At 50.3% G+C, this 22981-nt stretch overlaps 3 protein-coding genes across 9 annotated transcripts; 2 read left to right on the forward strand and 1 right to left on the reverse strand.

Annotated features, from left to right (window-relative positions):
• The first annotated feature begins 604 nt into the window (after window positions 1–604).
• Window positions 605–6676, forward strand: LOC131125184 (serine protease HTRA1B). Of its 2 annotated transcripts, none has more exons than XM_078791301.1 (15): window positions 605–642; window positions 782–885; window positions 1288–1348; window positions 1428–1822; window positions 2007–2155; window positions 2511–2981; window positions 3812–3911; window positions 3973–4087; window positions 4167–4256; window positions 4765–4959; window positions 5027–5059; window positions 5143–5257; window positions 5321–5384; window positions 6052–6147; window positions 6260–6676. In XM_078791301.1, the coding sequence occupies exons 6-15, from the start codon at window positions 2546–2548 to the stop codon at window positions 6426–6428; spliced, it is 1413 nt and encodes a 470-aa protein (XP_078647427.1). In that variant the 5' UTR covers window positions 605–642; window positions 782–885; window positions 1288–1348; window positions 1428–1822; window positions 2007–2155; window positions 2511–2545; the 3' UTR covers window positions 6429–6676. The 2 variants fall into 2 exon arrangements, with proteins under 2 accessions (XP_078647427.1, XP_078647426.1); XM_078791300.1 differs by having other exon boundaries at window positions 5318–5384; window positions 6260–6675.
• On the reverse strand, window positions 5636–11082 carry lg6h10orf88 (linkage group 6 C10orf88 homolog). Of its 6 annotated transcripts, none has more exons than XM_058066475.2 (10): window positions 10942–11082; window positions 9530–9723; window positions 9300–9440; window positions 9019–9219; window positions 8889–8949; window positions 8475–8675; window positions 8301–8390; window positions 8157–8229; window positions 7895–8084; window positions 5636–7103 (listed from the first exon to the last, which is right to left on the reverse strand). In XM_058066475.2, exons 3-10 carry the CDS (start codon window positions 9425–9427, stop codon window positions 6920–6922), a joined length of 1128 nt encoding a protein of 375 aa, XP_057922458.2. In that variant the 5' UTR covers window positions 9428–9440; window positions 9530–9723; window positions 10942–11082; the 3' UTR covers window positions 5636–6919. The 6 variants fall into 6 exon arrangements, with proteins under 6 accessions (XP_057922458.2, XP_078647429.1, XP_057922461.2 ...); XM_078791303.1 differs by lacking the exon at window positions 10942–11082 and adding an exon at window positions 10741–10933; XM_058066478.2 differs by lacking the exon at window positions 10942–11082 and adding an exon at window positions 10420–10731.
• On the forward strand, window positions 10440–22346 carry abca5 (ATP-binding cassette, sub-family A (ABC1), member 5). Its single transcript, XM_058066463.2, has 38 exons — window positions 10440–10601; window positions 11467–11636; window positions 11764–11950; window positions 12015–12185; window positions 12263–12360; window positions 13235–13461; window positions 13538–13679; window positions 13756–13944; window positions 14027–14174; window positions 14251–14428; window positions 14572–14630; window positions 14701–14987; window positions 15062–15181; window positions 15415–15553; window positions 15641–15731; window positions 15844–15983; window positions 16089–16208; window positions 16273–16471; window positions 16550–16716; window positions 16785–16912; window positions 16983–17120; window positions 17196–17309; window positions 17496–17666; window positions 17733–17846; window positions 17960–18097; window positions 18174–18242; window positions 18313–18404; window positions 18493–18616; window positions 19439–19556; window positions 19651–19742; window positions 19816–19979; window positions 20044–20119; window positions 20188–20282; window positions 20354–20473; window positions 20555–20707; window positions 21672–21751; window positions 21821–21876; window positions 21996–22346. The coding sequence occupies exons 2-38, from the start codon at window positions 11508–11510 to the stop codon at window positions 22134–22136; spliced, it is 4974 nt and encodes a 1657-aa protein (XP_057922446.2). The 5' UTR covers window positions 10440–10601; window positions 11467–11507; the 3' UTR covers window positions 22137–22346.
• Window positions 22347–22981: the final 635 nt, after the last annotated feature.

A 22981-nucleotide genomic window follows, 5' to 3' on the forward strand; every position in this document is an offset into this window, starting at 1 on the left:
TTCGTTTAATCTTGTAATATTAAAGGAATGTAATGAATGGCATGTATACTATACAAATAGATGTCCTAAGTCAAATATAGTCATCTTGAGGTGTGCAATCAGGGCCAGCAAACATCCTCTCTGCTGGCCTAAGCATTGTTATATAAGAAAACGTGCTTTATTTGCGTACAAATGTGTGCATTGTTGGGAATGCTTCTCTCGTTGTAAATAGACCCAACATACAGGCAGACGCTAGATGGCAGTAAACGCCAGTCTCGCAGAACCCATGGTGAAATTATAATTAACTTGGAATGTCCGATAATATCGACCTACCTTATCCTTAAGTAGCTGAGTGAAAATGTACGATACAATAGCGACTGTTTTTTAAATGTACATTTTGAAAACCTGCATCCTGTATATTTGGCGGACATTTTTTGCTGCAGTTGCTGTTGCAAGGGGACTCTTTATAGTGATGCACACAATGAAAATGGGGAGAAGAATACCTCTCGGTATTAAGTGAATATTTGAGCAGCTGTGTGTGCCCTCCTTGTCATTGTTTCACATAAATCCTGACTGTCGGTGTGTTTTCCAAACGTGATAATATTCAAGCCATCTACGGCACCATTGATGTCCGACCGGGAACCGGAACGCTCCATTAACACAGTGAGTGCCGCGACATAATGCTTTTGTACACGGGTTCAGAAAGCAATAATGACATCAACGTGAAGATTGCGTCTACCTTTATCATATCTGTATACTTAAACCGCTCAGACGCCCTTCAATTCGATCCGTTTCTTTGTAGTGGCTGACATTTTGGCGATTCGGCGGGAGGGAAAACCCGGAAGTGCTGCACGAAGAAAAGGCGACCAATCACAGCTCTGTCGCGAGTCCTTGTGTTCTCGATGTGTGAGCGTCCTCTTGTGGCCAAACATGACGCTGCTCCTTGTAGAAGAAAGCTTTTTTATTGACACAATTTAAAAACAAACAGTAAAGGGTATTTTTAATTAAAAATATTAACAATTCCAGTATGAGAAAATTGCATAACAACAACATAGGATTATACAATCTACATACGTCTTTACTGTGTACTCCTGTTGCACAATGTTGTGTTTTTTTCGGCGTAATTCTTGCCAGCTGTCATTGTCGTCATCGTCTTATGAATCCAATTGTGGTCCAGATGCTAAAGTGTCACTGAACTACTCGTCCATAAATCAATCATGAATGAATGTCATCATCCCTCACACCATTCCAGCGCTCTCCATCATCTTCATCCATCGCTTACCTCTGCCATCCGTCTTCCCTCCGCAGGATCGCACAGGGCCGTCCTCCCCCACCTTTGGTGACTCCGTCTGCCAGGAGCTACACGACAGTCAGCCCTTCTCATTTTAGATTTGGAACAACCCGCACTTTGCTCTGCTGACTCCTACTGCTCGTCTGTTTACTGTTAGAAGACGCCACCAAAGACGCCACAGTGAGGCGATGGCTCATTCTGACTGTGAGAGCACAGACGAGAGGCAACAGGTGACTCCATGTTGGACCAACGAAACCAGGAGGACGGCTGTAGGCACATACACACACACACACACACACACACACACACACACACACACACACACACCAGCATCATCGCTGACTGACTCGAGCAGAGTGGAATTTGATGTGACACACTTACACACAGTGTGTTTCTGGGAAGTGTGTGTTTTGGCCCGAAGGACGCGTAACGGCACCAGCATGTGGACACAACCTTCCAAGTGTGGTGTCTTTGCTGAGGTCATCTGCGGAGGACAGCAACACCAAAGCGGACCTCTGGTGGCACCCCCTGCTGGACAGTCGAGAGGGTGAGGTAATAATCACTGACTTCACTGCTTTTTATTGCATTTTCAGTCCAAAGCAAACATTGTGAAATTCCAAATCCTGGATGTTATGTAAGAAAGCGGAAGGTCGGATCACAGCCGCCGGGGGATGTATGTTCACGGAATCTGGGTGTTGTTATGATTTGCTGTGATGTGTCCTGTTTTTTTTTGAAGACGAGGATCATCGTGTTGGCACTTTTTGGCACGTGATGAGCGTCCTTCACTGGAAGTCGTCCTTCTGTTTTGATGACAAGCAAACGCCCACTGTTGGTGGGGAGAGGCGGGAACGCCGCCGTGTACCCTATGGCTCGCCGCCTCTGCGTGTAAGTATAATGTCTTCCACGCTCTCGCGTCATTGTCACTGCACGCACGCACACACACATAAACACACACCCTTTAACAGGTCTTGGCATGCACTGCATCACTTATAACGCTTTTCAAGGATGTTTACACAAAGTGTGTGTGTGTGTGTGCGTGTGCGCATGTGCGTGTGTTCATACAAAGTATGACTTACTAGGTAAGTGTTAGAAGTCGTCCATTAGAAAGCTGTAGTACTGTTATCCAACCCATGAAAGCAGCCCTGGCCCAGCCCTCCTCGGTGACGTCACAGGGGCGAGCCAATCAGGCGCCGTGTTTACATGCCGCTTTTAAAGCGCCGCATGACTTTCCTCCGTGCAGAACAAGTTCGAAAGCCGACCCGACGTGCACCCACGATGCTCCTGCTCCTTTGCTCGCTCACCCTGCTCGCCTCCGCGGACGCGCTCGTCCCCAAGCGCGCCGCCGTCGGCTGCCCGGAGACGTGCGACAAGTCCCGGTGCCCCCCCTCGCCCGCCGGGTGCCCTGCCGGTACGGCGCTGGACGCGTGCGACTGCTGCCCGGCGTGCGCGGCCGGCGAGGGCGAGCCCTGCGACGCCCAGCGGGAGTGCGCCGAGGAGCTGACGTGCACGCTGAGCGACGGCGTGGAGGCGACGACCACCGTCCGGCGGAGGGCCAAGGCCGGCCTTTGCGCGTGCGCCAGCCGCGAGCCCGTGTGCGGCAGCGACGGCGTCACGTACGCCAACGTCTGCCAGCTGAGGCGCGTGAGCAAGCGCGCCGCCGACACGCACCGTCCGCCGGTCATCTTCATCCAGAGAGGCGCGTGTGGCGAAGGTGAGCGCATGCGCGTGTGGTCCAATTGGGTTTTTAGCAACATTTGACCTTTGAACTCGTTAGTCCGCCAATGGGGGAAACAATCAGACTGAATACTTTTTAAAATCTTTTTGGGATTCCCTCGGCGAAATCGGCATCACGTGTTGTCATGGTAACAACATTTATGTGAATTTAGTTTCTGAGTCTAACTTTATTAACACTGGCATCATCTCCTCCGTGGTTTTGAAGGAAGTCTGCAAGATGTTTGGACCTGTGAGTCATGGTTCTGGACCGATCCCCGAGACCTGTCCAGTACGAATCTGGGTCAGACGGTTACTTAACCTAGTTTTTTTTTTTTTTTTTTTAGCGGATGAAAATGTTATTTCGCGGCTTCCTGTGCAGACACGCTTGGTTACCGTGCCAACAAAACACGCTGGCACTCAGGAATGCTTCCCGGTCCAGGCTCGTCCGGACGGGCTCGCGGATGAGGAGATAACAAAGAAGTTTAGGAAGATCATGACGTCATTGCACTAATGAGCTAACTTTAGAAGCCAGGAGGACACCTGTCGACCTCTGCAAGGTTGTTATGAAACAAGGAGGACCTGTCTCCATGCTTGGGGGAGAACTGTCCCCGCTGACTGGAGGAGGGTGGGGCCGCGCAGATGTTGCAGCACAGCTGGAGTGCGCCCAAGAGGGAGCGTTATGTAAGAGCAGTCACCTCAGGACGCCGAGGCTTTGACTCACTTCCTTTGTTTGGTCAGCAACACTTAGACAAATCTGGACCCAGTTAGCTCCTCGCAGAATGATTGACAGGTGTAGTTGGCCTGACTGACATTGTCTCCGCTCGTCAGGTCGGCAGAACCCCGACAGCCTTCGCTTCAAGTACAACTTCATCGCCGACGTGGTGGAGAAGATCGCGCCCGCCGTCGTTCACATCGAAGTCTACCGCAAGTACGAAAAGTGCGACACAACAACAACACAACATGTGACTAAACATCGCTTTTCCGTGCAGGATGGTTTACTCCAAGCGGGAAGTTGCCGTGGCCAGCGGCTCCGGCTTCATCGTGTCCGAGGACGGCCTCATAGTCACCAACGCCCACGTGGTGGCCAATAAGCATCGAGTCAAGGTAGGCGTCGGTCCAATGAGGTGGCACCGTAAAACGGCGGCTGTGCCTGATCATGTGACAGGAAGTGTCGTGGTTGCAGGTGGAGCTGAAGAGCGGCGCCACGTTTGACGCCAAGATCAAAGACGTGGACGAGAAGGCCGACATTGCTCTGATCAAGATCGACGCAGCGGTGAGTGACGGGCTCGGAACTCTGGCCACTTCATTAGGCACACCACCTCGTGGATTTGATTGACAGGCACTGCTCTAGCATAGAATATTTTCACTCCTTCCATGCTTCCTGTCAACACACATGCACACACATGTATCCACGGAAACTCGGCAGCGTCATTCCGTGTCCATCCACTATTGATGGTTTTCCAGGACAGTGGCGGCCATGTTTGCTCGTAAAAGTGGGTCAGAGTGTTCAACAAGGGCGCGTCTTTCATCGGCGAGTGGAAAGACCACATGCGGCAACATGCGTACGCCGACTGAAGGCGTTGAAAGGTGACGGTCGGCAGACCAGAAAAGGTTGCTACATAGGCGGACCCATTCTGACGTGCCTATGAGCAAGGGCGTTATAGGTTGGGCTAAATCCGGCAAAGCTGTAGACCAAAAACGCCCCACAGGCCACACTTTGGAGATCCCCGCTCGCGTCTGCAGCTAGCATGCTCAAAGCTAACCCTTGGCGTCCGTCTCAGGCCAAACTGCCGGTTCTTCTGCTCGGTCGCTCGGCGGACCTTCGTCCCGGCGAGTTCGTGGTGGCCATCGGGAGTCCGTTCTCGCTCCAGAACACCGTGACAACCGGAATTGTCAGCACCACCCAGCGGGGGGGCAAGGAACTGGGCCTCCACAACTCGGACATGGACTACATCCAGACGGACGCCATCATCAACGTGAGTCACGTGACGTCTGATTTTGTTGGGAGTGGCGCTTTGATGACGGTTTTGGTTCTCTTGACAGTACGGCAACTCAGGAGGTCCGCTCGTCAACTTGGTGAGTGGCGCCTTCCGCCCTTGCGCTCTGCTCCTCTACGCCAAACTCCTCCTAACGCTCGCGTTCCGCTTCCTGTCCCGCAGGACGGCGAAGTCATCGGCATCAACACTCTGAAGGTGACGGCGGGAATCTCCTTCGCTATCCCCTCCGATAAGATCCGAGAGTTCCTGGCCGAGTCGCACGACCGACAGTCCAAAGGTCGGTGCGACCTTCCCAGTGTGGGGTCGACACGAGGATGAACGTTTGTGTTGTTTTCAGCAGGAAGAAGCGGCAGCAGCAACAAGAAGAAGTACGTCGGCATCAGGATGATGAGCCTCACGCCAACGTGAGTCACACACCACATGTGACCTCCGCCGCCAAGTGACGACCTGGAAGAGGAATGTCGGTCGTGTTGGTTTAGCCCGCCCGTGACACATACACACACACTCACACGCTGGTCAGAATGTGGCTGTAGGAAACCCTCTAAAACACAACAACATGTTGTTAAAGTGTTGGCTAGCATGGCTATACTACAGTATTACTAGTATTCAGGAGGCAGTACTTAAAGCACTGCTTTACTAAGCATACGGTATTTACAGTACAGTATATTTTACAAGCATAAAATACTATATTAGTCGTAGTATTCTGGCAGTATTGCTTAGTTTTACGAAGATTTTTCTTTATTTCGACTTTTTCCCGATTACAGAGTACAGCACGATATTATTACCGGTATTCTTGCAGTATTTCTCAGCATGCTTTACAGTACTATATTACTAGTTTTCTAGCAGCATTACTTAGTTTTACTCAGCATACAGTACTATATTATTAGTACTGCTTACTATTACTGCATTGCTAACTATAAAATACTATGAAGTAGTATTTTCTAGCACTGCTATGACTACGAGACGAGAGTATAACTGCTTTACTAAGCTTCCAGTACTAGTATTGTAGTAGTATTGCATTAAGTGTATTTGTTTCAATGGTGACGATGATGATGATGGTGGTGTGTTCAGGTTGGCTAAGGAATTGAAGGACAGACAATCAGACTTCCCAGATGTCACCTCTGGCGCTTACGTCATGGAGGTCCTCAGCCGGACCCCCGCTGAGGCGTGAGTATTTTTTTTTTTTTTGTTTGACCAACTTCCAGAACCTTCAACATCGCAACAAAGACAAAACCTCTGAAGTCTTTTTTTTTTTTTTTTTTTCGTGTTTCCAACACAGCGCCGGGCTGCGGGAGAGCGACGTCATCATCAGCATCAACGGCGAGCGCGTGACGTCGGCCAGCGACGTCAGCGCCGCCATCAGACGCGACGACACGTTGCGCACGGTGGTGAGACGGGGCAACGAGGACGTCATCCTCTCCATCGTGCCCGAGGACGTCGACCCTTGACCCCCGCGTCACCGACAAGAGCGTAGAGGCGCCACGAGCCGCCAGCTGGAGGCGCTGTGGAACACCTGCTGTGTTTAAGGACATTAGTACTTCCTTCTGCGACCATGTGTCTCACACACACACACACTTGTGGATATGTTAATGTTCTTTGTAAATTGTTTTGAGTTGTCTTGACTGTTTTTCTAAAAGGAAAATAAAGTAATAAAGTGTCTTTGAAAGACTAAACAGGAAGAAAGTGCGCTTGTGGTTGAACTGGCGTTGTTTACTCAATGAAGGCTTCCAGACACGAGTGTCAGTATAAATATATTGTTTGTAAAGTTACAGTCATTAAAAGCAATGTGGTTTAGTTCATGTGGAGCCCAAACAAAAGAAAAGAACAGTTATTGGACTCTTGAGTCTGAGATGAATTGTCCTGGTTAGAGGTTCTTGTGTTGGAGGTGTGGCATTATTCCATGAGTGAAACCATTAGGAGTTAGTGCACATCCTCACAGCTACGACCTGTGGACCGTCACCTCTGGCGCTCCAGCTGCCGGACCGCCATGTGACCCCTGATGCGTAGCGCCGAGCAGAGCTTTCTCCAGCTTCTGCTCCAGAGCATCCAGGCGTCGGTCCATGTGCTCCTTCAGCCTCCGCTCCATCTCCTCCAAGCGACGCTCCAAGGCCCGCTCCAGCTCCCTACGGAACATCAAGTGTGTGTGAAGAAGAGCTTGGCCAACGCTTTCAGGGCACAAAGCCTTCAGGGAAGCTAATGTTAGCGATGTACAGTAGTTTGGGTTTGTGGTCTACCAGAATATTCTTGGAGGTTCTCCGCTGTCTTTAGGTACCTAAAAATAAAAGATGGCGGAACGGTGCTGACCAGCGGCTACTCTGCCAACTTTTGACAGCTTCTTGCTTTCAGCAGAATTACTTTTTTTTTTTTTCCCTTGAAATGCGATTCCAGCTGCGGGACACGTCCTCACGGCGCACTTGATGTTCATATTTCATGTTCTGACCATGAAACGCGCTGAAGACTCAAAGCAGATGTCTGAGCTGACGTGCTTCCAAAAGACGCTGATGATCTAACATATCTAGGAGACGCAACGTAAAACAGATGTGCTTCCATTGTTTTTCTTCTTCTTCTGGTGACCATAATCGTGATGTCAGCGCTGACGTGTTAGCCAAAAGAAAAGAGGACATTTTCCCGGCACAAAAAAAAAAAAAAAAAAAAAGACTCACGCTCAATTGTGGCAACGCGCGTCTCTATTTCGGAATGATTCCAGATTTGGACCCTGCGGTGCCGCGGCCCGGCTCGGCTTGTGCGCTCTCATCTAAGTGGTGTCACACTCAGATGACCGTCCGCCCACCAGTGGCTCCATGAAAGAGCACGTTGTGGAAGCAGAATCTGCTCGTCAATCAGCTCTATTGTCTACTGTTCGCCACAGCGGAGATGGGGGGGGGGGACTCAAACATGGCTGAAAGTTCTTTACCGTGCACCGTTTTGCGTCGTCTTCTCCTTTGCCGCAATGACGTCGTCCAGCCTGAGCTGCGTCACCTGACCGCACACCTTCTGGAGCACGGGCAGGAGCTCGGGGTTGGGGCTCGGCACCTGACCGTGTTCCCGCTCTTTCAGAAACTGTGACATCATCTCAGCCAGCGCGGTGCCGGGAACGCTACCCTCTGAGGAACGTGGACACGAGACAAAGTGTTTGAGAAAAGTTCAAATGCAACAATATGTCGCTCTGAGCTTACCGGTGACTTGACCGTGCGGCCCGTTCGGGTGGGCGGAGTCATCTGGCAAGGGTCCGCTTGGACTTTGTGGGGGCTTGTGACAACATGCAATTATGTGACGACACGTGTGTTGTATATCACATGAAAAGTGGCTAGTCGTGATACCTGTGGGGCGTGGCCTCCGCCAGCCAGCGTAGACAAAAAGCCCCTCCCCATCAGGACAGGCAGGAAGCCGTCTAGGTAGCTGGTCTGGTTCTGAGGAGGACATAAAATGCAGGCAATGTCGTTACAACTAGCAACCAACAGGTGGGGCATGGGTGGGTGTGTGCCAGCACGTACCTTCTGTTGGACACGCACCATTTCCATGAGGTTCTGAGCCCCCGGGGACAGGGTGGTGCCCATCCCTTCCATCAGATTCTGCACCCGCTGCAGATCGACCGCGCCGTCACTGCTGGTGCCCGGTGGGCGGGACTGCGTTGGCTGGAGACCCACCACCATGCCGCACAGCATCAAGCTGCCACGTCCCCCCAGGGAGAGAAGCTGGGAGGGGGGGCGTCCCACATGTTAATTAACATGCTCAACATTTGTCAGCAGGAAGATGCCTTGACAAGACCTGATGTTGCATAACTGTATGTTTTTTTAGTACAGTACTGCATACTGTATGTATGTGATACTGCAAAATTGTTTAATGCGCAAAAGTATTTTTTAGTTTAGAGCCTAGGGTCCCCAAAGTGGGGTACAAAAACACCTCACCTTGACATCACATGACGATGACGGCTCCTCCAGGGTCAGCTGTTTCCTGTAGAACGGCCCTCTGTCAACACAAGATGAAAAAGTAGTCGTCTTTATCCTGAACATCATGTGACTTGCAGACACGCCTCACCTGTCTGGATGCTGAACGTCATCCTGCCGCTGCCCCCGAACCGTACCGCAGTATTCTCCCGTCTGCAGGTACACCTCCATGGTCCGAGCCTCGCTGACGAGCAGAAGGCGGCTGATGGCGGCGTGGGAGGCGGGCTTACAGGTCAAAGTCAGTACGCAGGGAGACCCCTCATCCACTCGCTCCAACAGGATCGGATTTCTCCTTAGAGACAAAGTCCAGTTGGGACAAGGCGGTCACGACAGTGACATACTTCCACGCTGTGACAAGCGACATCATCATACCAAATTTCCTCTGTCAGCTCCTCTTCATCTTTCTCAGAGATGTCAACAGTCAGGACTGCGTCAGCCAGACAGCGTCCCTCAGGCTGACACAGCCACGTCCCTGCGCTCTTCACGCCAACGTCCACCATGATTGTTGACACACTGAGACAGCATCACCATGTCAGTTATGTTTACAAGTCATCATCCAGTTTGAAAACAGGAAGTTACATATACGTCTTAAGTGTCCATACCTGTCAACTCTCCTGTGTCACAAGGAAACGCCCGTATTTTGCACTTCTTTCCCGGCGTCCTCTTATTTAAAAGTTTTCCGTAAATTTGTCCCCTATTTTAAGTTTCATTAAAAAAATATCCTCTCTGGTTCCACCGGAAAAGAACAGCAGCTCAGCAACACTCGGGCAACATCAGTGTAACACATCCTGTCGGTCTTCAAAATAAAAAAACAATTAAAAAGCATGGCTTTAAATAAAATAACACGGCTGCACCAGTCAAAATGTTGACAGCTATGTAAATATTATTGTATTTAAATCACTGTGAACATGATATTTAAATGACTAAGACGTCTTCCCTCACCTAAAACTACTAGAAGACATGAAGCCAGTCGATTGTTTTACATTTATACCTACGATTACTCCGGCTAAAACACTTAATGAACCAGATTTGTGTTTTTCAGTCTTCGAACCTTCCGCACGCTCCACTCGAATATTTCGAACGCAGTAAAAAAATGACTATGGTTTATAAATGAACTCAGCTAAGGCTAAAAACAGATCTCGCTATACTTCCTGGTCGTTCCGGTGACGTCATAATATAGCGACCTGAGATAGGTCCGCTCCTGAAGAAATTGAATACAGTACTGGAGCTAACTTCTTAGGAAAGACGGGTTTAAATAAAGCTATTTATAATGGTTTACCATCTCAATCAATAGTTGCCGCCCCTTGCATCATTATTCCGAGATATACGCGTTTAAAAAATGCATACCTATTGAAATGGTATTTCTATAGTAAATAGTAATTTTAGCTTGCGTCGCCCTAAATGATTAGACGTCGGACTGCACCCTCAAACAAACTAAATACAGTAGTATTTATATGCTGGTTTTTGTCATTAAAAAGCGCTTGCTTCATACCATTGGTCCATGTTGTCGTCAGTCATACGAACATCAGCTCAGATTGGCTGACGTCACATTTTCAAAGGCGTTCACGTTTGATAGCAGGAAGTAGAGACGCACGAAATGGGAAATAATGTGTAATGTAAAACAAATAAACCACAAACAACAAGCGTAGAGCCATGTCCTCATATACGTCATACGTAAGTATATCGTATCCGTTATTTTCTCAACGCATGGTGAGTTTATGACACGGTTATACGGGTACTTTGCTAGCTTGTTGTGTTAGCTCAAAGATGCTAAATACAGCGTTACGGACGGGACGTATTTAGTGTTACTTGCCGCGTTTGCCTGCTTTCCCAAACTGCAGAAGGGATATCTGACATTCGAGGGGAAATAAAAGTCCTTTCGGGGTCGCCATCTAGCTTAGCAAGTGCGAACGTTAACGTTTAGCTAACCGCATTTTGCTAATTGCATGAATCCTGGGAAGGGTTCATGTTTTTTTTTAAGCAAACCATGCCTGGTTGTGACAAAATACAGTACCCGACAGAAGTCTTGTCGCTTATTCAGATCGAGTTCTAGTTGTCCCAAGACCTGAAGGACCATAGGGTCGTACTAGATGAGGTCCAGTACACCGAGGCTAAATCCCGATTCTACCCCTTCGCCCTTCCCCTTCAACCCCTTAAAAAGTAGGGCCAAGAGGAAGTCGCCACTAAGAAATAGGACACCATTTGATTATCACCTTTCACCCTGCTAGCTCTGATAGAGGCAGACGAGATATAATTAAATTGTTCATAATAAATGTTTCCTAGGAGCATACATTTTTCATGATTTCAATGTCTACCACACACAACACCCTTTTTAAAATAAAAGGTCCACATTTTTTGGCCACCTGTGTGAATAAACATTGTCTGAATCCAAGTGAGCAACTGAAAGTGAAAGTATTATTTGACAAAACATTTGTCGGGGTCTGTAGAGAATGTTTGCACACAGGAGAAGACTGCTTGTGATTTTGGCACATTTTATTATGATGATGCGCCATTTCTCCTGTGTGTGTGTTTGTGGCAGCTGAGGTAAACAGTGGTGACACCACCACTCATCGGAACATCATGGACGCTAGGCATGCTGGGAATCTGCAGTCCGTTCACACCAGAAATGCTGCGGTGTGGCAGCAAACACGCAGCCTTCTTTACAAGAACCTGCTCATCAAATGGAGGACCAAACAACAGAGTTTGCAGGTCTCCTCCAGCTCAAATACGTAACATTTCCTGTTCTAAAGTTGCTTTTTAAAAATCAAAAACCTGCAAAGGGTTTGCTAGCATATAAAAAAAAACAAAGTGAAACACAGCACTTGCGTCTGTACAGGAAGTGATCCTCCCGCTGCTCCTGTTGGCTCTCCTGATCCTCATCAGCACCCACAACCCTCATGTGTCGTATGGTGGTATCGGCACCATGGAGCTGGAGCGGGAAGATTACATCTTCAAGGGCCTGGGCTACACGCCAATCACCAACATCACAAACCATATCATGGAGGAGGTGGCCCAGGAGATGCGTAAGGCAGACATTTTGGCCTTCACACACACACACTCTCACTGTGTTGTCATGTGTGCTTCTAGACATGGACCGTTTGGAGATGTTTGCCAACGAGGAGGACCTGGAGAATGCCAGCCTGTATGAGCGTTCCAGCTACGTCGGCGTGGTGTTCACAGACGCTTCGGCCACCTCGTACAGGCTACGCTTCCCGTACAACCAGCTGCCCCAGCCCAGCGACTACACCGAGTCCATTGGTAACTCCAACTGGTGCAATCAGGGAACGTGACGCTATTGTTCAGCGTTGACATGCATTTTTTTTCCCCCTCTGCAGCCAATTGTTTCACCAGCTCAGTCAACTGCAGGGCGGCTAACTACTGGTACTCCGGTTTCATCCGCCTCCAGTCGCTGATCGATGCCGCCATCATCCAGGTACTCTCAGCGCAGAAAAGCAAAAACATGAAACTCTTTAGGTCAGCGGTGTCTAGAGTGTGGCCTGGGGGCCATCTGTGGCCATGGGTTTTTTAATTGTCCCGCTGCACATCATAAAAAATGTATTTTAACAATAAAACTACAAAAATACAAAACAACAGCAAAAATTTAAAAATCTGCGGTAATTTTACAAGATTGAAGTCAAACCATTAAGATAGATAGATAGACTTCCTTTATTGTCATTGCACAATAACACAGCAGTGAAATTGCCAATGAAATGTTGTTGCCTGGCTCCTGTGTAATAATAAATAATAATAATAATGAAATATTATGATAATTATAATAAATAATGTGTATAATATAATGTATAATATGAATGTGAGTGTGAATGGTTGTTTGTCTATATGTGCCCTGTGATTGGCTGGCGACCAGTTCAGGGTGTACCCCGCCTCTCGCCCAAAGACAGCTGGGATAGGCTCCAGCACCCCCCGCGACCCTCGTGAGGAAAAAGCGGAATAATATTATAAATATATATATATATATATATATATATATATATATATATATATATATATATATATATATATATATATATATATATATATATATATATTATATAAATAATAATAATACAATAATAATTAAGAGAAAAAGGTTGTGTATGAATAATGTAATATGAGGGGAAAATAAGATTTTAATCCGACATTATTGCTTCCGACACAGAGAGTTCTCCTGGCTTCCCAACATGCTTTGCGGCTCTTGTTTTGTAAAATGTTGCGTGTTTACAGCTACACAACATTTTACTACACAGTACTTTGCTGTCAAGTAGGAGCCCCCTGCGTTAGATGGTTCCACACAAGGCTTTGTCTTGTAGATGCAGACCAAGCGTGCCGTGTGGAGCGAGATGGACCTGAAGGTGGTCATGATGGGCCAGCCAGGGTCTGTGGAGGTGCAGAAGTTCCCCCACGCCCTCATATCCATCTACCTGGTTCTGGCCTTCACCCCCTTTGTCACTTTCCTCATTGTGAACGTGGCGGCCGAGAAGGAGCACCGCCTCAAAGACACCATGACCATGATGGGGCTGTATGACTCCGCCTTCTGGTGAGGACTCTCGGATTCCGCTCTCGTGTTTCACGTGTGTTTAATTGACGTGACATTGCTTCCTAATGTGGCGCAGGATGTCATGGGGCCTCCTGTATGCTGCTCTGATGACCGCCATGTCCGTCCTGATGTCCGTCATCGCCACGTACACGGCGCTTTTCCCAAACAGTGACTTCTTTATCATCTTTTCCCTCATCTTCCTCTACGGGATATCTTCTGTAAGTCTCACCTTCAGGTCACGTCGAGGTCATTTTTGGGGCGCAAGCTTTGAAAGGTGCATCTTTTCTTGCGCAGATCTTTTTCTCCTTCATGCTGACGCCGTTATTCAAGAAGCCAAAGTTTGCCAGCACGGTGGGCTCCATGTTGACGGTGGTCTTTGGATGTCTGTCGCTTTTTACAGTCCTCATGAAGGACTTCCCTCAGCCGCTGGTCTGGATCCTCTGCCTGCTCTCTCCCACTGCCTTCTCCATCGGCATCGCGCAGGTGACACACGTGCACCTTCTCTTTGAGTGTCATCCAGTCAAACCGTCGTGTATATGTTGACCTTGTCACTGACGCGTGTCAGGTGGTGTATCTGGAGGCCCAAGGAGATGGAGCTGTGTCCTCCTCCTTGTCCAACGGCCCTCATCCGCTCTACGTGCCGCTGCTCATGCTGGTTCTGGACTGCATCCTTTACCTGCTGCTGGCCATCTACTTGGACCAGGTGCTCCCAGGTGAGTGTGCACGCACCGAACGGCCTTTGTGTTGCTAGCTCCTGTAGCATACTTCTTCTGCGTTTTCCACACGCAGGCCAGTTCAGAATGAGGAGGTCTTTGCTCTACTTCCTGAAACCGTCCTACTGGTCCAAGCGCAGCAAGCGCTACGTGGAAGTCAGCTCCGTGTACGATGTGGAGGCCAATGGCGCTCCTAGCTTGGGCGAGTCCGTCGAGCCCATTTCGCCAGAGTTCCGAGGCAAAGAGGCCATTCGGTAAGAAGTCTCAACTTAAGTTCCAGTCTTTCTTTTCTTTTTCTTTTTTTTTTTTTAAGCACCAGAACTTGGAGCTCAGGCTGGAATCTGACATCAGTCTGTTTTCGTCTCTTTATGTGGCTCGCCGGCGCCCTCTCTGGCAGCATCAGCAACATCAGCAAGGTCTACAAGGAAAAGGACAACAGCGTGGAGGCTCTCAGAGGTTGTCCACTCGTAGACCCCATGTAGACTTGGTCCACGTGAAATAATAACGTGATACCTGCTCTCTCCAGGTCTGAGCTTTGATATTTACGAGGGCCAGATTACGGCTCTGCTGGGCCACAGCGGCGCCGGGAAGTCCACTCTCATGAACATCCTCTGCGGCATCTGCCCCCCCACCGACGGCTCGGCCTCCATTTATGGCTCCCCTGTAGCCGAGATTGCGGACGGGCCAGAGATGAAGCAGCTGGTGGGAGTATGCCCGCAGTTCAACATCATATTCGATGTGCTCACGGTGGCGGAGCACCTGAGGATATTTGCCGCCATTAAGGGGATCCCGACTGCAGACATCGACGCCGAGGTACTGAGAACGTATGGAGTTGATTGTTGGCCCGTGCACGGCAGCCTGACTGACGTCATTGTGCTGCTGAAAAGGTCACCAAAGTGCTGAAGGACCTGGACTTGGAGAAGATCATGACGGCTCAAGCCAAGAATCTCAGTGGAGGCCAGAAGAGGAAGCTCTCTGTCGGCATCGCCATTTTGGGAGACCCTAAGGTAGCTTGTGCTTCCAAATTCTTCTCTTCAGGTGGTCCTCCTGGTTGCCAACACTCTCCCATAAACATATTTATGTTCCATAATCACTTGACTCCTTTGAGAACTAGTTTCCCAGCAGATGAACACACGCCGCATGTTGCAAAGATACGGTAGTTAATTGAGGAACTTGTCCGTAACCTGAGGACCACCATCTTTTGAGAAGACCCTTTTGTGGCCTCTCCTTTGTCTTTTAGATCCTGCTCCTGGACGAGCCCACGGCAGGCATGGACCCCTGCTCCAGGCATCAGGTCTGGTCTCTCCTGAAGAGCCGCAGGGCTGGCCGGGTCATTGTCCTCAGCACGCACTACATGGACGAGGCGGACATCCTCGCTGGTGGGGGCGGCTCCATGGCGCGCAAACTAGCATGCACTCTATGGCCACGGCTGTGATGGAACGCTAACAGTCCTCCTTGTCGTCCAGATCGTAAAGCGGTCATCTCCCAAGGCCAGCTGAAGTGCGTCGGCTCGTCCATGTACCTCAAGATCAAATGTGGCGTGGGATATCATCTCAGGTCAGCAGCCTCTCCACATGGCCCCTCCTTAATGTACCAGCGGTGCTTTTACTCGCATCTCATCTCCTCAACATGGAGTCCGGTGTGCTGGAGCTGTTTTTCCTCCCTGCAGGATGTCCGTCAGTGACCGCTGCCATGCTGAGAAGATCTCGTCACTGGTGGAGCAGCACGTTCCCAAGTCAAAGCTAGCTCGGCAGCACGAGGCGGAGTTGACGTTCACGCTGCCTTTTGACAGCATGGACGCTTTTGCAGGTACGACCTTCAAATGACACAGCTGAGTGGGGTTCACGTGTTGGGGGAGGGGGGTACAAGGTTACAAGTTTGGGAGGACGGCGTCTGACTGCCTTTCGTTCCCAGCTTTGTTCTCAGACCTCGACTCCCAGCCGGGCCTGGGCCTCATCAACTATGGCGTTTCCATGACAACACTGGAGGATGTCTTTCTGCGTTTGGAGGCGGAGGCAGAGGTGGACCAAGCAGGTGAGTGAGGGCGTCACTAAAAGTGGCCGTCTCGTCCTCACCTTGTGCCCCCCTCCACCACCAGACTACACCGTCTTCAACCGGGAGCCAACCGAGGATGATGGCGACGGCGTCCTGTCAGACGACACGGACCAGCGTCTGCTGACATTCTCCGACTCGTCGGACGTGGTGTCGGGTCACGCCCTGTGGCGCCAGCAGTTCAGCACGGTGGCGTGGCTGCACATGCTCAACATGTGGCGCGAGAGGAAGGCCTTTATTTATACGTGCGTGTGAAACATCACATGTGCGCTTTTTCATCTTTTATGATGTGCGCTTATAAGACCACGCCCCTTTCCTTACAGCCTGACCCTGTTCCTGGTGTTTGTTGCCGCCGTGCTCGTCCTGTCTTTGACCACAGGAAACATCCAGATCCACTCACCCGGCCGCCAGTTCCTGCCCATCTACCTCCTCCGGAGGAACCAGGCCCCCCACAGATACACCACCAGCCTCCTCGTTCAGAACTCATCAGGTGACAAATCTGTTGGCGTTGGATGCAACTTTTCTACATTGTTTTCACTCGTGTGTTTTTGTCCACAGACTCCGATATTTCGGACCTCATCCATAACCTGGAATCCCAGGACATTAAAGTGGAAGTGATGAGGCACGCCGACTACATGGCAGCCGCCCCCCACAGCGCCGCCATCAACGTCACAGGATCCAACAAGGTCCGCTAAATGTCCAGCGTTGCGTCCTCTCACATTGATCGATTGCCTGAAAGTAACGACTTTGTTACAGGGCTTCAGGTACAGCGTGGCCTTCAACAGCACCACGGTCCACTCCTTACCCATGGCCGTGAACATTCTCAGCAACGCGCTGCTGAGAGGTCTCAACGGTACCGGACGCATCAGAACTTGGACCAAACCATTTGACTATGTATGTTGGATAGTATCAGCCCCGAATGATTTCCACTCACAGATGTCCTGAAAGGTGTCCACTGTGTCCCAACAGCAAATCCCCGAGTCTACGTCCTACGTGCTGGTCTTCATAGAGGCCATCTTGCTGGGAATGCTGGCGGCTGGCATGCCGGCCTATTTCGCCATGGACCACACTCGAGACCGAGAGGTAAAGGCTTCTCCCACTGACGTGGATGTCTCCTTGCGTGTTCTCCGTGGACAGGCAACATGTGTAAACAAAGATGGTGGAACTAAGTGGAACGTCAGGGTGTTGTGAAAGGCATTTATCGGCATATGCGGATGGCGTTCGGATCGCTAGTTTTGACCTGCGAACATTTCCAACTCTTCTCCTCAGCTCAAGTGCCGCTCCACACTGCGCATCTCCGGGTTGCTACCGTCAGCCTACTGGTGCGGCCAAGCAGCCGTGGACATGCCCTTCTTCTACCTCGTCCTGTCCTGCATGACCACTGTCCTCTTCTCCTTCCACACCGGAAACCTGCTCACCTCCGGCAACCTTGGTGCCGTGGTACGTGCTCCTTCTTGAAAGAGACGCTCCATGGAATTTCATCTGTAAATGTTTGATCCCGGTCAGGTCCTGTGTACTGTTGGCTTTGCTCCGGCCGTGATCCTCTTCACGTACGTCTTCTCTTTCGGCTTCACGCGCGTCCAGAGCAACAAGGATTTCTTCTCCGTCATCTCCATGATGGTGAGCATGTGTGCTCTTTTCTTTTCATTGTCTGTGAAGGTCACATCGGTCAGCGCTAACAAGGGAAGTTCCATGCTGACCCGCCCTGGACACTTTACCCTTTCCGCACTCAGGTGTGTGTGGTGTCGGCCTCGCTGGTTCACCTGCCGCTTGTGAGCGACAGCCCCGCCGTCACCCGAGCTCTGCACAACGCCTTGTGTGTCTTGAACCCGCTCTACCCGCTCATGGGCTGCCTCAGCTGCATCACCAAGGTAACCAGCCGCCTCTCCTACAAGCTGACGTACTGACTTGTCTTTGATGGAGGCGTGCCCTTATGTTGCTGCCCAGGCCACCTTCCTCCCTTCTTACTATGACGAGAACTTCCTGTGGAACAATCTGCTCGTTGCTGTTTTAGCAGTAAGTCAACAAGCGACGGAATGAGAGTCGTCGCACAGGAAGTGAAGCGTCTGCTCATATTTGTTCCCAGCCTTACCTCCAGTGCACCCTGCTGATGTTTGTGCTCCGCTTTCTGGAGGCCCGTCACGGTGGCAGGAACATGAAAAAGGATCAGCTGTGCAGGTGCTTGTTTTGATGATGCAACTGTCGTCTTACCAAGTCTGTCGATGGATGAGCGTGTAGATGTTGACAACTGTCCTTGTCTCAACAGGATCTCGTGCAAGGCCAAGCCCAAAGCGGAGCGCAACCCAGAGGAGGGGCTGAACGAGGACGAGGACGTCCAGATGGAGAAGGCCCGGGTGAAGGAGGCGCTCAGCCGGACGTCGTGTGAGGAGGTCTGTGACCTCACCTCCGGTCATGAACTAAAGTATTGAGACACAGTACTTCACATCAATGCATCCATCACTCTGTAGTCGTCCCCGAACATCTAGACCAGCATGAACCTGTTTAGAACCGTTCTTAAAGGGGACCCACTATGCTCATTCTTTGGCCCTTTGTATTGAGTTTTGAGTACACGTGATAACACACACAGAAAACCTTCTAGATCTTCCAGAATGTATTCCACCTGCACCCACTCCGCTGTGGTTGGTCACACCCCCGAGTGTTTAGAAGGACTTCCGATCTTGTGCCGCTAGCTGCAAACCCAACTTCATAGCCGTATTGCGCCTACAGCCACGCCCATATGGACATCACAAAGGAACAGTTCTCCAACCACCTCTGAAACCGAGCGTTTTGAGCCATCCCAAACTTCTTTCAGGGCTCACTTCCAAATGTGCAAACCTCATTATCTGATGAACGGTTCTTCATAACATGAACGGTTCTACCGGACATGAGTGAGGTTCTTCAGAACATGAACAGGTATTCCCGACGTGAATAGGTTCTTTGGAATATGGACTTCTCTTGCCTCCTCCTTGCTGCTGGAGACGCGGTAGAACTTCCTCTTAGACAGCTGGGCTGTCAAGAGACAACGGGCTCATCAATACCAGTACACTTTTAACATCTAGTTGGGTGCTAACATCTAGTTGGGTGCTACAAGTTTGAGACCCCTGTTGTAGAAAGCCTTTGCGGAAGAATGGAGGCTGGTCGAGCGACGTCCTGCCGCTGTCCCAATACTTTTGTCTATAAACGGCATCTGATCAGATGTTCATTCCCTCTAGAAGCCGCTGGTGGTTGTGAGTAACCTGAGGAAGAAGTACAAGAATCGTAGAGAAGATGTCTCCCTCAACGAGAGCGGGAGGGTGGCCACCAAGAACGTGTCCTTCTGTGTTCGTAAAGGTACCTTCACCGGTGTCCTCACACGCGGTACCTTCACCGGTGTCCTCACACGCTTCCCCACCAGCATCTTCATCTTCCGTATCTCTCCTTACAGGTGAGGTTCTTGGACTGCTGGGCCCCAACGGCTCAGGAAAGAGCACCATCATGCACATGCTGTCCGGAGACCTGGACCCCACGGCAGGACAGGTTGGTACTTGTCTTTTCTCTACCGTGGGACCGTGCGAGTGCGGCCATCAACACTCACGGAATGTTCTCACAGGTGCTGATGGGAGATTTTGGGTCGGCGGACGCCCCGTTGGAGCACGTGGGCTACTGTCCCCAGGTGAACGCTCTGTGGCCCAGGATCACGCTGCAGGAACACCTGGAGATCTACGCCGCCATTAAAGGACTGAGAGGACAGGATGTGCCCGGGATCATCAAACGGTAGCTGCAGCATCATGACGCCTTTGTTCCTCTCCTAAGCACTGCGTTTTGTTCTCGTCTTCAGTGTGGTGAACGCCCTGGAGATGAAGGAGCACGTGCACAAACAAACCAAGAGTCTGTCAGGAGGACTGAAGAGAAAAGTATGAGAAGAAACGTTTCCATGTCCAATATCTGCTCCGTTCATTAATATATTCTGTTTTTCTCTCAGCTGTGCTTTGCGCTGAGCATGATCGGGAACCCTCAGATCGTCCTACTGGACGAGCCGTCATCGGGGATGGACCCTAAATCCAAACAGCGCATGTGGTGAGGCTCAGTGTTTGAACACCAACGATGCATTCAAAGCCATCGTGCTGAAAAGCGTCTGGTGTGTGCAGGAGGGCCATCCGTGCTGCCTTTAAGAACCGTCAGCGCGGCGCCGTCCTCACCACGCACTACATGGAGGAGGCGGAGGCCGTGTGCGACCGTGTTGCTATTGTGGTCTCGGGCCAGCTGAGGTGTCGCCCATCGTCACGTGTCACCTGATGGGTGTTATCGCCGAGGACTAACGAGCGCTCATGTCTTCTCCTCCACTCCAGGTGCATCGGCTCCATCCAGCACCTGAAGGGCAAGTACGGTCGAGGGTACAGTCTGGAGGTCAAGCTCAGGGAGGGGCTGACGGGGCTCCAGCAGGTGGCGCTGTTGCACAAAGAGATACTCCGGATCTTCCCCCATGCCTCGCGACAGGAGAGGTGAGAGGCGCTGGGAACATTTTCACCCACGGGACTGCCGTGTATTTGTAGTGTGGATATTCATTCATTCATTTTCTACGAGAGTCGCGGGGGGCGCTGGAACCTATCCCAGCTGTCTTCGGACGAGAGGCGGGGTACACCCTGCACTGGGCACATAGAGACAAACAACCATTCACACTCACATTCACACCTATGGACAATTTGGAGTGGCTAATTAACCTAGCATGTTTTTGGAATGTGGGAGGGAACCGGAGTACTCGGAGAAAACCCACGCATGCACGGGAAGAACATTCAAACTCCACACAGAGATAGCCGAGGGTGGGATTGAACTCGGGTCTCCGAGCTGTCAGGTCTAGGTGCCAAATGTGTAAATGTGCAAATATACCAGTGTACAGTGACGTCACTGCCAACAGCACTAAATTCATCACATAGCAACTTAACACCCAAAAGGTGCACCTGATACAAACACGTATCAGGCACACCCTGGACTGGTGGCCAGCCAATCACAGGACACATATAGACAAACAACCATTCACACTCACATTCATACCTATGGACAATTTGGAGTTGCTAATTAACCTAGCATGTTTTTGGAATGTGGGAGGAAACCGGAGTACCTGGAGAAAACCCACGCATGCACGGGGAGAACATGCAAACTCCACACAGAGATGGCCGAGGGTGGTCACACATATATATTTATGAAAATATGTAAAAGAGTTGAAGCCACATAAGTGGGAAGGGATTATGTAGCTAGTCGCTAGTTGTTTTATACAAAAACAATATGGAGTAGGGTTGGATTTTTTATACCCGGAAAACAAGCAAGTTGATTTGAGCTTCTTATTTTTTATTTTTTTTTGGTCTGTTTGCTGCGGTTTACGTCAGCACCCCTGTTACCGAGACGGCTACATTCAATCCCATTGTAATGTGTTTGTGGGTAACATGCTATCATGTGATTGGTTGGCAGCTTTGCTACGACGATGGTGTATAAAATCCCCATGGGGGACGTCAAGTCCCTGGCCACGTCCTTCTCCGAGTTGGAGCGCGGTGAGTCGGCACACACAAACGCCACATCACGTAACGTCACTGACGACACGGATCGTTTGTGTCCTCCAGCAAAGCAAAGCTTCAACTTTGAGGAGTACAACTTCTCGCAGTCCACTCTGGAGCAGGTGAGACCAGACGCTCCCACGGCCGGAGGCCACGCCCACCGAACACACGGGTGAGACGCCGCCTTCGCCGCTGACGCGCTCTACTGTCTTGTGTTGTGCGTCACGGCGCCCCCCCCCAGGTCTTTATGGACTTCGCCAAGGAGCAGGAGAACGAGGACGACGACGTGGGCTCGCTCAGCACGACCTTCCAGTGGCGGCGGCTACCCCAGGACGCTTCGCTTCGTGCCAACCACGGCGACAGCATCGTGCACCAGCTGTGACGTCCACCTCACAGGAAAGTGTGTGTGTGTGTGTGTGGTATCATTAACGGTCATGTGTTAATAATAACAGGTCATGTGACATAGCTGTGGAGGTTGTGGTCACATTTTTAAAGAAGTCGAACAAAAGCGACGCGTCCACGATGCCACCAAAGCGGCACACGTGCTCCAGACATTCGTGTTGGCAGAACTTTGCCCCCCCCCCATTTGTCACCAGCATGCACATGCAGACGGACGTCAGATGATTATAGGCCGCCCTCCATCCTCCCTCCCTCCTTCCCTCCCCTGTGCGGGTTGCGACCAGGACCTGTGGCTCGGGGGACTGTAGAGTCGAATATGCACGCAGTACATGTAGCACACGTGTGCATGGGCACACGCCTCCAACACGGGAGAGGCGGAGCTTAGCTCTTGTCACTTTTTATGGATTTATAATCATGAATGTGAGCTCCAGTGGGGGTGGGGCTTGTGTGGTTCATTCTTGTCACATTGTGTGTGTGTGTGTACACACACCTTGTTTTAATATACCAATTGCGTCGGCATTATTTAACGTACAATTGGTGCATCAGCAAATCAGTCAATTGTAATTTTTCTTGATGTTCAGGCGGTGAAAGGGAATTTTTAAAAAATCGGAATGTGAGGTTGTGGTGGACTTGAAAATGAAGCAGGGAGCTCATGTTTACCTAGCAACAGTGATGAAGTCATTTTCTTTTGTTGCCTTTTCTCCGACTGTGTTTGTTCACGTCTGTCTGTGGGATCATCTTGTGGGACTCCATCCTGCCAAGAAAATGAAAAACATCCATTTCTTTTCTTCACGACCTGAAACTAACAACCCGAACTGCCTTCCACTC

The sequence above is a fragment of the Doryrhamphus excisus genome, linkage group LG6 (genome assembly GCF_037039965.1).
Source record: "Doryrhamphus excisus strain RoL-2023G ecotype Guam linkage group LG6, RoL_Dexc_Guam_v1.1, whole genome shotgun sequence".
Lineage (NCBI taxonomy): Eukaryota > Metazoa > Chordata > Actinopteri > Syngnathiformes > Syngnathidae > Doryrhamphus > Doryrhamphus excisus.

Excerpts from the sequence above, each read along its gene's own strand:
- LOC131125184 (XM_078791300.1), top strand. The coding sequence starts at position 2,546 with ATGCTCCTGCTCCTTTGCTCGCTCACCCTGCTCGCCTCCGCGGACGCG. Across the intron at positions 2,982-3,811 it reads GAGAGGCGCGTGTGGCGAAG|GTCGGCAGAACCCCGACAGC; the intron begins GTGAGCGCATGC and ends TCCGCTCGTCAG. Across the intron at positions 4,257-4,764 it reads TGATCAAGATCGACGCAGCG|GCCAAACTGCCGGTTCTTCT; the intron begins GTGAGTGACGGG and ends CGTCCGTCTCAG.
- lg6h10orf88 (XM_058066475.2), bottom strand. The coding sequence starts at position 9,427 with ATGGTGGACGTTGGCGTGAAGAGCGCAGGGACGTGGCTGTGTCAGCCT. Across the intron at positions 8,391-8,474 it reads TGGTGCGTGTCCAACAGAAG|AACCAGACCAGCTACCTAGA; the intron begins GTACGTGCTGGC and ends TGTCCTCCTCAG. Across the intron at positions 7,104-7,894 it reads ACGACGCAAAACGGTGCACG|GGAGCTGGAGCGGGCCTTGG; the intron begins GTAAAGAACTTT and ends GATGTTCCGTAG.
- abca5 (XM_058066463.2), top strand. The coding sequence starts at position 11,508 with ATGGACGCTAGGCATGCTGGGAATCTGCAGTCCGTTCACACCAGAAAT. Across the intron at positions 17,667-17,732 it reads CCGGCAACCTTGGTGCCGTG|GTCCTGTGTACTGTTGGCTT; the intron begins GTACGTGCTCCT and ends GATCCCGGTCAG. Across the intron at positions 18,405-18,492 it reads AAAAAGGATCAGCTGTGCAG|GATCTCGTGCAAGGCCAAGC; the intron begins GTGCTTGTTTTG and ends TTGTCTCAACAG.